The sequence below is a fragment of the Dreissena polymorpha genome, chromosome 3 (assembly GCF_020536995.1).
Source record: "Dreissena polymorpha isolate Duluth1 chromosome 3, UMN_Dpol_1.0, whole genome shotgun sequence".
Taxonomy (NCBI): Eukaryota; Metazoa; Mollusca; class Bivalvia; order Myida; family Dreissenidae; genus Dreissena; species Dreissena polymorpha.
Window position 1 is genome coordinate 76982805 of NC_068357.1, and position 16330 is coordinate 76999134.

The window sequence follows — 16330 nt, forward strand, 5'->3', positions numbered from 1 at the left end:
TGATTTGTTTATGATTGTCAATTGCAGTATGCAGTTCTTTAATTTTGAAAAATTGACGCAATTCAATAGGGTACGTGTTTTTACGTTCAGTCCTCATGCGATGTTTAAAGGGGCCTTTTCACGTTTTGATAAATTGACAGAATAAAAAAAGTTTCGGATTTGCAAATTTTAGGTGTTGTTATGATGTTTGTTAGGAAACAGTAATACTGAACATTTACCATTCTCTAAAATATCCATTTTATGCATCTATTGACGATTTTAAAACCTGAAAATTATAAAGCGTTGCAATACGAAACGGTTGAATAATTTGGAGAGTTCTGTTGTTGTGATTATATGTTGGGACTCTACGAGGATTGCTTATATAAAGTATAAATGCATCTCTAATTGTATAAGCACGGATGGCCGAGTGGTCTGAGCGTTAGACGTTTACTCCAGGGATCAGGGGTTCGAGCCCAGTTGAGGGTTATTTTTTATTCTTTTATTTTATACTAGTTTTTTACTCGAGCCTTTATGATCCGATGTTTACATTTATCAATATAAAGCATTTAATGACAAACTTCAATACGTGCCAAAATCTGTGAAAAGGTCTCTTTAATGTTGCCGCTGCATAAATTTATCGCAAGAAATCCAGGTCAAAAGTGATCTTTGTCTTGCCGAATTCTATTTCAACATTAGTATCATTTTCTTTTATATTTTGAAAATAGCGTGTAAGTTTAACTTTAGGTTCATCATATGAACAAATTACCTAAATTAAAAAAAGTAAAAACAACAACGGTAAAATTATTGTACCACGTGTCTACGCTATCATCACGTTGTTGGTCATGAAGGCATGCAGGGATTTGATCAAGCTATACTGATACTCACGCTGGGTATGCGGATACTTTGATAACATATTGCACTTCGATACCAGATAACAACAAAAGCCACGCGCGAGAGGTAAGTTCATCAGTTGTTTTTTTTAAGTTATATCATAAAGATTAGTTTTTTTAGACAAGGCGCATGGTCGAGTTTATACGTGGTGTATCGTTTTCTATTGCAAAGAAAAACCTTGCGGAAGAATGGTAGATTTTTCCCCCAAAAAATGAAAATTTGGTCGGAAAACAGCATACACTGGATGAACAGTAAACATTTCAGCAAAATAAAACTACTTAGAAATATTGCAAGAAATTGTTTGATATTTCAGCATGTAGAGTAATCCCTGTGCTTCAAATACTGAAATTTTGATAGTATTCAATGAAATATAAACGAAGATAGAGCAAGTTTTAATAGGTGGTATTCATGAAGTTGCGGAAACTTTGATTCCCGATATAGGGCACTTCGGATAACAGAGACTTTCAACAAATTGGGCACTCTGATAACCGAGTTATATCTTCTACCTGAAATGCATTTATGTATATTATGGCTATTCTTACCAAACAATTTGAATTACGAATCAATTTGCATTGTCAAGACCGACACATTGGGAATCTATGCATAACGTAATTACATACACATGTTAATTATAACAAATTGCGTTGTTCGTTTTCATAAGTCTAATTACTATTAATTTATACAATTAATATTATATGTGCAAATTTTAAATAAGATTCAAATGCTTATTTCTGAAGAAATATATTTGAAGTGACGACCGAAAATAATTGTCTAAATAATAAACTTGTTCTTAAGTGGTAAATTGAGATTAAGAGAATTGAAAATACAACGGATCATGTGCATCAACACGACTGTGTTCAATTGAACTTATAGCAGGACTCTAGATAAGGGGAGCAAGGGGTCTTAAAGCGGTCAATACACCTCATAAAATCCTTTGTCATTGGTGCTCATTAGAATCGCACCACGAAGGCGATACTAATGCGTAGCCACAAAATTTAAAGGAGATTGGAAAACCCCCTTTATATTGAGCTCTACTTATAGGAAGAACGTCCCTTTACACTTCCCTTTCCCTTTTATTATCATATTCCAAAGGGATAAGAACATGTTTCGGTAATTCGTTTTTAATTTACGTTAGTACATATATTTGTATTTATTGCCTGATTACTATAGCAGTATTCCACAGCGAATTCTGCATTTCTGATTCACTCAATAGAGTGTGTTTTATCTGGTAAAAAGTGTCGAGTTATAATCTGGAATCGAAGTGCCATTGTCTTTGAGATGATCGGTAAAAGAAGTGTCCATGAAAATTTGGCATCCGACTCTCACAACGTTTGAATTTCCTCAAATACGTTATTCAACTAAAATTTAACATGTTGTAACATTAATGGACATATTGATCTTTTATTTCGATTAGTTGGCACGTTCTTGATTTATTTCCAAGTATTTTAATTTTGTTGAAATACGTTCTGATCATAGAATTCATGACGATTATCGATGAAATTTTACTTCTTTTTTCGGCGTAAGCTGTATTATCCCTTTTCACCTTAGCCTGACCTTTGTTAGCGTCCAATAGAATTCAAATAAAACTTCCCGCGGCCAAGTACAGATGAATACACTTCAGTGACTGCATTGGCTGATTTAAGAATACGACCAGAACATTGGAAACCTGTCCGCGTCTTTGTTACACTGTTTTACTGCGTGTTCAGCATGAAACAATTTTATATCTAATGAAAAGGCTTAATAGATAGAACAGTTTTACAGTCAATCTCGACATCAATACAGTTTGTGCGTCCACCTTTTATTTTCAGAAGATTTTCAGCGCGAGAACGTTTGCACTTAAAGGCTATGTTTTCATATTTAGTACTAACTTCCATATTCCTGTCAACATGTTAACATGTTAAAGTATAGAAAGCAGTGGAAGCGAAGACTCACTTTAATGCATTGCATTTCAACTCGCGAGGTATATCGGGTCAATTTGCGGCCACTGTGAGTGAATGTCAGAGTTTACGTACAGGTCATCGCTGCGTCTCTACCCTATGTGCTGATCGGAGTTCGCGGCCAGGAAAATAATCGTTACATAATAAAGACGCTATAGCGTGAACTAGGTGAACTGGAATTTTCTTTAGACCAGACAGATGTTAAATGAAGATATCCAGCGATATCATATGGTATGTCAATAATAGATTCTTAATGTGTTTTACAACAATACCATGATAAATTAATTAATTTAACAAGAATTATGCCATCATATTGACTAATGCATTAAGCATGAGCGCAATGATTCTCGATACTGTTGATAATCGAATCAAATAGCAACGCCAGACAAACCACTAAAACAGGTTTGTTCGAAGAACGCGCGTATAAATATTTAAAATATGTACGGATACTTCGCGTGTGGCCGGTTGACTCATATGTTTTAATTTCACTTCCATTCTTCTTTTGGTTTTCTGTTTTGTATCTATGCGTTTATGACCAGCAATATGTAATAATGTAAAATAAGCCGCGAAAACTCCGCGTATTATCCCGTACTGCGTTTGCTGCAGCTAAGAACTGCACAGAAAAAGACATTCGATATCTTTGATCTCATTCATTGAAGTCTTTACCTTTCATTAACTGCAACCACAATCAACGCCGTATATCTTTTTTAAGATATTTCTTGTTTATAATCCACTGTTTTTTTTCCACAACTTTTTTGCTCCGCAATACGAAATACTATACCATTAATCAACCAAACAATGTTTAGTGTCTGAAAACCAAATGCACAGAACATAAATGCAAAAAAGCTGAAGAACTCAACTCTCGCGCGTGGCTTTTGTTGTTATCTGGTATCGAAGTGCCATCTGTTATCAAAGTATCCGCATACCCGGCGTGATACTGGTTCCATTTAATTCTCGGAGGTTGATGGTCACCGTGCTATAACCTCGTCACGATTATAACCTCGTGTGTCGCGCGGAGAGCGTGGAGTAAAAGTGCAGGTAATGTCGAAGACCAATTACCGGTAGGTACACTGTAACCACCCCCGGAAACCCGATATGATGTGAAAAGTTGGACGTGCTTGGAAAATTTTCCGATAGGTATTATAATGTATGTTAGAAAAATCCTGATTATTTTTATTCAGGATTTATTGAAATATGGCTATTTGAAGTCGACGATGCTGGGATTTGTCCCCAATTTAGCATTTTATTTACAAATTTCTTTAAAGAAATGCCAGTGAAAAAGTTATTGCACCGAAAATGTTATCAACCAATGTCCCCGAGTAACATATCCGCCAGGGTTTCTTAAAAAAATCGTATTGGTGGAGAAATTATACTTTACATTCAACATGTTGATAAAAAAAATGATATGACCCGGTGCAGTGCCAAAGATGTTAAGATATGACAGGAGTGCAGTTCGTTTATAAACTTAAAAGCTCACTATTACAGCTGATTTATGCACATTCTGACGCATTTTAGATCATTTTAATTGAATTTTGAGGCTTCATAATTATATCCGTTCTGAAGCTTAGTTAATTGCCAGCTTATCTGCATCTTTTGTTGTTTTTGTATTCTTTGAAAATCAAATTCATTGTAAATGTAAAGTAATTGATTCATGCTGGTAAAAATATACGTCAGTTAGGATATCTAAACCTTATATTAATATTTTTGCTTATAGTTCCAATTATTGGTAGACTTTCATAAATCTGAACTAACTTTGGGTCATTGATGCATGACTTAAAGTTGACAGCTTTGCAAACATCTCCGACAATTCACGTGTGTCAATGTCTGTTTATTTTCGTTCTTTTTGGTAATGTTATATGCAAAATGTAAACATACATTTTCAAAACCCAATCAAAGCCCCCTTCTTATGTGTATTTGCATAGATAACACGCAGTTCTCATCTGCTGAAGCCCCAAGCTTTGAAGGAATATATTTAGCCAGATTTCAGCAAATTATAACATTTAAAACGAGGGCGTACCTTCCATTTGAGCGTAAAACGCATATTGAGAGAAATCGTCAAGATTGCATTTAAATTATACAGCTCTGGTTTCTTGTCTGAATTTGGCAAGGATACAACCATATTTATTGTCCCCTACCGGTGAAACCGGAGGGGACTTATGGTTTGCGCTCCGTGTGTCAGTCTGTCAGTCTGCCCGCCACACTTTTCTGGATCCTGCGATAACTTAAAAAGTTCTTCATATGTTTTCATGAAACTTGAAACATGGACAGATGGGCAATATGGAGATTATGCACGTCAATCTATTTTGTTCCTACGTCAAAAATTGTGGTTGCTATGGCAACAAATGTAAGAATTTTTTTTTACTGACAATGGTGGAGTTTCGCCGGTAGGGGACCATATTGCTTGGCAATCCCTTGTTAATTAATATTTATTGTCCCCTACCGGTGAAACCGGAGGGGACTTATGGTTTGCGCTCTGTCAGTCTGTAAGTCTGTATGTCTGTCCGTCACACTTTCTGGATCCTGCGATAACTTTTAAAGTTCTTAATATTTTTTCATGAAACTTGAAACATGGATAGATGACAATATGGAGATTATGCACGTCAATTCATGTTGTTCCTTCGTCAAAAATTAATTGTGGTTGCTATGGCAACACATGTAAAAAAAATGTTTACTGACAATGGTGGAGTTTCACTGGTAGGGGACCATATTGCTTGGCAATCTCTTGTTAATTAATATTAATTGTCCCCTACCGGTGAAACCGGAGGGGACTTATGGTTTGCGCTCTGTCAGTCTGTATGTCTGTCCGTCACACTTTTCTGGATCCTGCGATAACTTTTAAAGTTCTTAATATTTTTTCATGAAACTTGAAACATGGATAGATGACAATATGGAGATTATGCACGTCATGTCATTTTGTTTCTACGTCAAGAATTCTGGTTGCTATGGCAACAAAAATAAAAAAAAATTGCACTGACAATGGTGGAGTTTCACCAGTAGGGGACAATATTGCTTGGCAATCTCTTGTTATATATTAATATTTAATCATTTTTCTTCCGAAAATGTTCAGCATTTTCCTTTCATTAGTAAATCTAGCGCTGGAGTCCCTAAATAGTGTCAGAATGTATAAACTTTCATAATGTGTATTATCTATGACAGTGACAGACAGTTATTGGAGATTGAACAATTGAGGGAGTCCAGTGCAAGTGTTCAAAACAGTATGTGTTTGTTTTCTACGTAAGAGTATCATTTACTCCACAATTATTTTGAAACGGTAACCAAATAGTAAGTATGAAAAGTCTCAGTGCAAGGAACAAGCATGTAAAGCGCATAAATCAGCTGTAATAGTGAGCTTTTAAGTTTATCATTGTACGGCACTCCTGTCATATCTTGGCATCTTTGGCACTGCACCGGGTCATATCATTTTTTCATCAACATGTTGAATGTTAAGTCGAATTTCTCCGCAAAGACGTTTTATTTAAAGAAACCCTGGCGGATATGTTACTCGGGGACATTGGTTGATATCATTTTCGGTGCAAAAACTTTTTCACTGGCATACCTGCAAAGAAATTTGTAAATAAAGTGCTAAATGGAGACAAATCCCTGCATCGTCGACTTCAAATAGCCATATTTCAATAAATCCTGAATAATAACAACCAGTTTTTTTTCTTACAAACATGATAATGCATCCTTTGCATATACCAACTTAATTCAAAAATGCCTTTAAACAATTATAGAACTGGATTTACTTACCCTACCGAAATTCAGCAAAATTTATCGGAAACTTTTCCAAACAAGTTCAACTTTTCACATCATATCGGGTTTCCGGGGGTGGTACCCGTAGGTTGATTGAATTACCGGGTATATTCCTTTTCGGTGTCCGCATGATGGTTTATTGACGCAAGGCCGCCGAAACTAAATAGTCATCGAAGAAAATTTATATTTCGCACGGCTGCATATAGGTTCGCCCACAAATTGACACGCACACACATTGAGCAAGTAAGCTTTGCACGTGTCTTTCAGTTCCTCCTCCAACCCACCACACAGCAAAATACCACATCAAGATGTAATCTGTTTCATTACAAATGAAATATAAGTATAACTTCTGCCATCTTTTTTTATTCGGCGTCAGCTGAATACGCCAGCTTTTCACCTTAGCCTGACCTTTGTTAGCGTCCAATAGAATTCAAATAAAACTTCCCGCGGCCAAGTACAGATGAATACACTTCATTGACTGCATTGGCTGATTTGATAATACCACTAGAACATTGGAAACATGTCCGCGTCTTTGTAACACTGTTTTACTGCGTGTTCAGCATGAAACAGTTTTATCTCTAATAAAAAGGCTTTATAGATAGAACAGTTTTACACTCAATCTCGACATCAATACAGTTTGTGCGTACATCTTTTATTTTCAGAGGATTTTCAGCGCGAGAACGTTGTGTACTTAAAGGCCATGTTCTCATATTTAGTACTGACTTCCATATTCCTGTCAACATGTTATATGTAAAAGTATAAAGAGCAGTGGAAGCGATGCCTCACTTTAATGTGTTGCATTTCAACCCGCGAGGTATAAGGGGTCAGTTCGCGGTTAGTGTGTTTGAATGTCAGAGTTTATATACAGGTCAGACCTTCTGTTCGGAGTTCGCGGTCAGTTATATAATAGTTATATAATAAAGACGCTATAGCGTGAACTAGGTGAACCAGAATTTTCTTTACCACCAGAAAGATGTGAAATGAAGATATCCAGCGATATTATTTTATGGCATGTCAATAATAGATTCTTAATGTGTTTTCAACAATACCATGATAAATATTATTTTTAATTAATTAACAAGAATTATTCCATCATATTTACTAATGTATTATTGCAGCATATTGACTAATGTATTAAGTATGAGCGCGATGATTCTCGATACTGTTAATAATCGAATCAAATACACGTAGCAATTCCCGATAAACCACTCAAACAGGTTTGTTCGAAGAACGCGCGTATACATATTTAAAATATGTACGGAGACTTCGCGTGTGGCCGGTTGACTTTGGTTTTCTTTTTTGTATCTATAGGTTTATGACCAGCAATATGTAATAATGTAAAATAAGCCGCGAAAACTCCGCGTAACATCCCGTACTGCGTTTGATGCAGCTAAAAACTGCACAGAAAAAGATATTAGCTATCCTTGATCTCATTCATTTAAATCTTTACCTTCCATAAACTCCAACCACAATCAACGCCGTATATCTTTTTTAAAGATATTTCTTGGTTCAGTTATGTTAATTAGGTAGGAGAGCAGGGAGACATTCCGGCCCCTTGCATAATGCAGCCTAAAGCACGGAATGGCAAAACAAACTTATTCGTCATAATACATGTAATATAATAACAAAATAACCGTTAAAGGGGCATTTGTACAGATTTTGGCATGTATTTTAAACATTGGACCTAAACATCTCCAGTAAAAAAAGAAAACTATTAAAAAAGGAAAAAAGTAACCACCAACAGGGCTCGAACTACTGACCACTCCACCATCCGTGATGACGCTTTTGGCGGATGTATTTTTTACCTATATGGGCAATCCTTGTAGTTTCTCAAAATATAACGACAACAACAGAACTTTTCAAATTATTCAACCGTATGGCGTTGCAACGCTTTATAATTTTCAGGTTTTCAAATCGTCAACAGATTCATATCATGAATATTTTAGAGCATGGTAAATGTTCAGTAACGTTATTACTATTTCCTCACAAATATCATAACTAAAACGAAAATTTGCGAATCTGAAACAACTTTTTTTAATTTTGTTAATTTACAAAACGTGAAGGGCCCCTTCAAAATTCGCAAGCAAACATGCACGCACGTTCGCATACTCACACATAAACACACACATATATTCGATCGCATGACGAAACGTCACCAGGCATGACTCTCAGTGCAAGACTGAGTGGAGGGGCATGCTGGAGGGAGGTCGCCGTCGCGGTCGTGAGAAAAAAAAGCTGCATGGACTATGTGAAAGAGTGGAAGTCCCACCCCATGGGTGACCTACTCCAAGCAGACCGCAACAGATCTATTTTACGGAAAAATTCGGTGTCGTCCTCCCTCATCCCCCCCCCCCCCCCAACTGCCAATGATGATGATGATGATGATAATATTGGTGATGGTGACGAATATGATAATGAGGATGATTATGATTATGAGATGGAGGAGGAGGAGCAGGAGGAGGAGGAGCAGCAGTAGCAGCAGCAGCAGAAGGAGAAGGATCGCATGTACCACCACGTGCACGCGCTGGCATGAGCGCAAACATGCGAAAATACGCACGCACATTCTTAGTCAAGGTTATATAGTCACGAAGGCGACGGAAGAAATCATACATTAATCATTCTCGGAGTAAGGTTGTCATAGATTTAAAGTTGTAAGATGTTTGAATAAAATACTATTTCGTTGCAGGGCCTCTTGACAAAGGATGATTTAGTACGGTATCGAACTGTTCTGACACCGATGTAGTATAAACAAAATGTGTTACCTCCCTTGGTGAAAATGGAGCATAGATAATGAAAAATGTAATTTGACAGTTTTAATAACTCATGAATGCATCGGTATGTTTGCATAACATGCAATTTTTATCATATTTACAGCGCTTTGGTATTCATAGACATGTGATGTCACAATGAGAGTTTGGAACTATTCTGATATCTCATAATTGCAAGTTAATTAGATTCTACAAAGCTCATTTCCCTGTATATTCAGCCACATTCAAGTTAAATGGACGTTTATTATTAATGAGAACAATATCAACCGAATAAAGACCTTATATAATGTGTATATGTTTTACAACAAATAAAGTCAAACAAATTTACAAATCATAAATTTCCTTAGTAACTGGCCATATCTTCATACATTTGCAATATGAGTGCAGTAATCATTGTAAAAGGAAAACACTGAACTTATGTAATAATTTTGATATAATCCTTTACAGGGTTTTTTCTACCTATTTTGGGATAAGGAGTCTGACCAAATTGGGAATTTTTTATCGACAAAATTGGCCGTTTTGTGAATTTTTGCTTCGATGAAACGGCTCATTTGGGGAAAAAAATGTGAATTTATCATGCTTAAATAATTCAGTGGTTTAACATATAAATGTGTTTTTTTTATTTGTTATTTTGTCTTCTTTATATAAACAGATGCAATATTGGGCATGTTCAACGTTTATTTAAGTACTGCAGTTTTGTTTTTCAGTTACAGTTACACTCTGAGATAAGAACTGTACAGTCAAAACCTTATAGCAGATATTTTTGACCAAAACAAATACTGGTTAGTCACACAAGTTATTAGACACTTCATTTAAAAAAAAAATAAAAAACAATAATTGTGAAAATGTGATTTTTTAAATAATTTCGGTTTGGGATCGGATCCGTTTGCTTTGGGAGTGCCTCCGTTTTCCGGAGGCGCAGACAGTGCTGAAAAACCCCTGCTTTAATAGATCTTCTAATAGACTTAACAAACACCAATACACTGTTTATTAATATCAACAACATGTGTATTGCGTAACAATTTTGACTAATTTGTACACTTTTGTGTTTTTCTTTCTAAACAAAATCTAAAATTCATGTGAACTTGAAACAAAACATCTGTATTATAGAATTTTGTACTAAAAAATAAATTACTAAAGTTTGTTTGTGTGACAACAGGACATAGGCATACACTGTAACTCCAATATAACGCGGATGACGGGGTCCAAGCCACGCAACAACGTTATAAATGGACAGCGTTATAAGTTTTGAGCTTATTTATTTAAGGGGCTATAAAAACAAGTAAAGTATAGCCTATAATATTGGTCCTGTGTATCGTCATGCTGTGTTGTCATCCACAAATACATGCATGTAAACCGAATCGAATGATAACAGTATAACTACAGCTTTTCTAATGTGCACATTTATCCGATAATCCAATATAATTACATCACTTACGAAAAAATAATGTTTAACATTTATGACAAGAAATATGTTTACGAACTTCGTAAACAAATTCATATGCCTACGCCATTTTTCAGAAAAATTAGTACAGTGCATTATGGGACACAGCTTTCATTGGACGAGCGAATTTAAATTTAGATTGAATGCAATACGATACATGTACAAATAAAATGTTTTATTGCGTCATACGCAGCATGTTAAAAACGTGCTTTCCGTGGACTTTCTGATAACAGGCAAAAATTTAAGTGCATCTCTGTTAACTATTACACTGCGTAAGCATGTAAATAAATCGTCAGGACTTTTAAATTTATTTTTCGTATACGTACTGAAACATTAAACACACACAAAGATATTTTTATTTATCAAGCATGTGTAGCCTATAATAAACGATAACACACTTACACAGCCATAGTTTGTACAATGAAATACAATACATAATAAATACAAAACATAAACCGGTAATCGTTTTAAATAACTTTAATTTGATAATTATTCCGCTTGCACTTGCCTTATTGAAATTAGCGCATCGAACCGCTCTGATAGGGAATACATGTAATAAACACCGACTCGCGAGTTTTCACACCTTTATTGACATTACACAACAGATTAACACCAATTAGCTGTTGAGTGTCGTTTAACCTCTAATCGATTAAAATCAGTTAAACCGACGGATAAAGCAATCAAGCTGTGATCGCCGGCTTCTTTGAATTTATGAAAATACATGAAGTTGCATTACATGGATTTGAATCAGAAATGGAAGGTTGGAGAAAAAACGGGATCCAAGGACCCCCCGCGTTATATTGGACACAGCGTTATAACGGACCGCACTATATTGGAGTTACAGTGTATAAACATATGCAAAATGTATTGACTTCATGTGATGCATGTAGTATGACCCTCCTGTATGAAGAAGGGATATAGCAGTTGTAATGTATGTCTGTACGTCCATCCATCCGGCTTTCTGGGTGTCCATCTGAAAAGTCCTGTCTTAGCCATAACTTTGCCAAACATCGATGATTTTTAAATAACTTGTACGCTATATTGTAAACAATCAGAACTTTAAACAGAAGGTGATGTGTTGAATGTAACACCGTCTCTCTACCTTGAAGGTCAGGTCACAGGTAGAGTTGAAAGTTTGAGTTCGGCTTTGAAACAACTTGATGAATCTTTTCTAACTCTTGACTTGCCATAATTATGTTGGTGGATTTAAAATAACTTGGCACTAATGCAAACCATCATAAGATTATTATCCCTTGCCATAGGCCGAGGGATATTGTTTTGGCATTGTCCGTCCATCCGTCTTTCCATCCGTCCGTCTTTCCGGCCGGCTGGCACTTTTGTGTCCGGAGCCAATCTTGGAGGTGCTTTGGCGGATTTCATTGAAACTTAGTATGAGTATATATATGGATAAGAGGATGATGCACGCCAAATGGCATTGTACACCATCTGTTAATAACGGAGTTATGGCCCTTTGTATCTTATAAAAATGCTTTTTTAGTGTCAAATACACTGCAAAGCCGATATATCGCGGACCGGTATATCGCGCTGTCCAATATATTGCGCTTTGGCTATGGCTTCCAAAAATCCGACGAGCATGATCACTAAATGACATGTTTTAATCTGATTCTCTTACTCAGGCAAAAAAACGGTTCTTGCTAGTATCAACTCCCTATATTTCGCGGCTTACTATGGCAAGCAGTGAAGCGTGAAAAACAGTCGATAAGTTACAGTGTTGTTTACACACGGCTGGGTTTGTTTTTAACACTTAAGAAATAACCAATTAGTGTCATTGCAAAGGTAATAATGGCAGTTTACTGGTATATAAATCGTTAAGCTGTATCGTTACAGTTATGCTGTTTCAGATCCTTTATTAGGACTATTTATAATGATAAAATCTATGCACAATTATATTTTATATGTTTTTTACGGCAAAAATTCTTCTTTTTAGCTGATTCGCGAGCCGTCGTACATGCAAATAAAAAAAATAATTACATTTTGATTTTTTATGATAAATACAGATACATAATTATGTAGTTATGAAAATGTTTATTGTAGAATTGGTTTGCAATTATAATTATACAAAAATGTAGCAGTGCCGTATATAAAATGAAAACATTGGGGATATATGACAAATTATAACCGCAATACAATTAAGTAAGACATTTCTCAAGTTATATCGCGCGCCAGATAGATCGCGCTCGCGATCTTTGGACCCCACCAACCGCAATATATCGGCGTTGCAGTGTATACCACTTTTGTGTCCAGAAGCGTATTGGCGGGGGATACGAATTTGCTTGTTTGTCACAGATTTGTCACAGATTACACTTATCTTTCTACCTCAGATGTCAAGGTAAAACATAAAGGTCAAATGTCAATTTTTTTAATTCATTCATTATATTGATACCAAATATTGATGGATTTTAAAATAAATTGGCAGAAATTTAAGCGATAATAAGTAGATGTATCATAGGTAACAACCAACTTGCTATCCTAATGGTCAAGGTCGCACTTAGATTTAGAATTTCAAATTTGAAAAAGTTAACTTTGGGGGCAACTGTGTCCTATTGACGTATGTTTTTTTCATTCAATAATTTTTGTAACTTTTTCTTCTTTTTAAGAACATAATTACTACTTTCTCCTACTTTTTAGGAGAAAACTCCTATTCTTTTTTCAGTTTTTGTTAAGAGGAAATTCAGTCCATTTGCCTCTTTAAAGTCTTGTTTAAAACAAATCACATGAGATCCTTGTTTTTTTCCTGCCTTCACTTAAATAACATAATTATGTAACAATCGTTAATTTGAAACAGTGAAAAAAAATTGCATGATCAATCATCAGGATGTATATAGGTTTAAAAAAAACATGCACAAAAAATTGACTTTGTTTGGAAAATTCATTGAATTTTGATATAATCAACATAAAAAGTAAACTAAGATATAATTGTTGATGCATACAAATTTTCATATCTATTAAAAACAAAATCAAAATTTAGATCCTAAATTTGGACAAACATATATTTTGTTTTTATGAAAAATTAATCTCTGGTTCTGGTTTTACTTCTTGCAATGCGTTAAAAACACCACAATTAATTTTACTGGTCTATTTAGAGTTTAGTTTGTGCTGAAGGTATCATGGAAAACTTTTCTGTGACATCATAGATTAATGGAATTTTTGTTTCTGTAGTTTGTGCAATTTTACACACCAGGTATAATTTTTATGAGTGATATAATTTGCTTGTTTCATTAGCATTATTGATTTATATTTTGGACATGGGTGTGAGAGTAGGTTGTCATGGCAATGATCCTTTGTCAAAGCTTGAAAGGAAACATGGCTGTGTAGCATCATAAAGATGATATTGTGTGAAATGAAACAAAATGTGTGAAATTATTGTTTTGACAGCAAGTGGACATAAAAGATGTTCTATGCTGCTAACATAGCATGCATTTCATACAACTTTGATGAAAAGCATACATGCCATACATTTTCAGACCAAATTCGGGACATTGAGCTCAATTTTCCGGATATTTGCCAATTTTCCAGTACATGTATACATATATAGCGATATATATAGACATATGCATTTTTGATACGCATTTTTTCACATAGTAAATTGAGTACATTACTAATAAATATATTGTTAGCATCTAAAACGTTTTTATGCATCGTTGATTATCAAAGGCATTTAATTAATCTTTTCTAAGTGTATGATCTCCATCTTTAATTCGATATTTATTTGCCATGTTTGCCGAGTCACAAATATATTTTTTTTAAAGTCTGCCATCTTGTTGAAATGATGTTAGCGGCAGGTGCGCCTAGCAAAGTAAAATCGTATAATATATGCGCCTATTAGGCGATTCGCATTTTGTTTAATTAGTATACATGTACATTAAAGTAATTGTTTCAATAATTAATTATCTTAAAAATGATAGATACACATTGTTTGTGTGTTGTTTTTTTAATTTAAATGTTTTGATGTAACTGAATTATGCATGTAATGCACAATTTCCACCAGGACAACATTGATGTTTTCATCAAAAGTCTCCGAAGTAACTGTTCACGATTTTATAGTGGAGGAGTACACAGTACAGACCAATTAGTGTGCTTGGTATAACAAAGCCATTGAAACTTTAGATTGACACGGGGTTATTCACGCATGACTAATTCACAACCCTATGAATCTTCAGATGCCTGAAGAACTCCATTGCCCTTACGCAGAGGGAAATTACAACGCTGTATATTTAGGCCAATGAACAACCACATTAAACAATGCCGCCTTTTCTGTTTGACTGCAAACGTGAGTCAATCGATATGATAACAGGACCCCTATTAATTTATCGATTTTGACATGTAGCGTAGTCACCTATTTGGGTAGGAATTGCCATGGTGACGCTGCGGATTAGTGGGAACACAGATTCGAGGTGCAGTTAAGCCTAAGATAAAGTACATGTATATATGGATTTTGTTAAATCCGGGACATTTGACAGATTTCCGGGACTGCGGGACACGTTTTTCATTTCTGGGACAATCCGGGACGTATGGCATGTATGCTTAAAAGTATTGTTATATAAATTAGTACAAATACTATTTTATAAAATGAAGGATTTTTCAGATGGAAGAAGCAAAGAGCTTCATTTTGCTTCAGTTTTGATAAATTCAGAGATCACGATTGTGACTGTCTTAAGATCTAAGTACGAGGAAGCTTTTTATGTCCCCCACTATAGTAGTGGGGGACATATTGTGTTTGCCCTGTCTGTTGGTCTGTTGGTTGGTCTGTTGGTTGGTTGGTTGGTTGGTTGGTTGGTTTGCGCCAACTTTAACATTTGCAATGACTTTTGCAATATTGAAGATAGCAACTTGATATTTGGCATGCATATGTATCTCATGAAGCTGCACATTTTGAGTGGTGAAAGGTCAAGGTCATCATTCAAGGTCAAAGGTCAAATATATGGGTCAAAATCGCTCATTTAATCTACACTTTTGCAGTATTTCAATATTCAAGATAGCAACTTGATATTTGGCATGCATGTGCATCTCATGGAGCTGCACATTTTGAGTGGTGAAAGGTCAAGGTCATCCTTCAAGGTCAGAGGTCAAATATATGTGGCCAAAATCGCTCATTTTATGAGTACTTTTGCAATATTGAAGATAGCAACTTGATATTTGGCATGCATGTGTATCTCATGGAGCTGCACATTTTGAGTGGTGAAAGGTCAAGGTCATCCTTCAAGGTCAGAGGTCAAATATATGTGGCCCAAATCGCTTATTTTATGAATACTTTTGCAATATTGAAGATAGCAACTTGATATTTGGCATGCATGTGTATCTCATGGAGCTGCACATTTTGAGTGGTGAAAGGTCAAGGTCAAGGTCATCCTTCAAGGTCAAATATATGGGTCAAAATTGCTCATGTAATGTCACTTCTTCAATATTGAAGCTAGCAATTTTATATTTGAAATGCATGTGTATCTCATGGAGCTGCACATTTTGAGTGGTGAAGGGTCAAGGTCAAGGTCATCCTTCAAGGTCAAACATCATATAGGGGTCAAGGTCATCATTCAAGG

General features: G+C 35.4%; 1 protein-coding gene across 5 annotated transcripts in view; it reads left to right on the forward strand.

Annotated features, from left to right (window-relative positions):
- The first annotated feature begins 9310 nt into the window (after nucleotides 1–9310).
- Nucleotides 9311–16330, forward strand: part of LOC127874834 (ras guanyl-releasing protein 3-like) — a 296898-nt gene continuing 289878 nt past the window's right edge. For all 5 annotated transcript variants that reach the window (XR_008047126.1, XM_052419469.1, XM_052419468.1 and 2 more), the window contains exon 1: nucleotides 9311–9395. Coding sequence is in view for 4 of the 5 variants with exons in the window: in XM_052419469.1 (XP_052275429.1) it covers nucleotides 9388–9395 (8 nt within the window). In the remaining variant the exon portion in view is untranslated. The remainder of the gene's footprint in view (nucleotides 9396–16330) is intronic.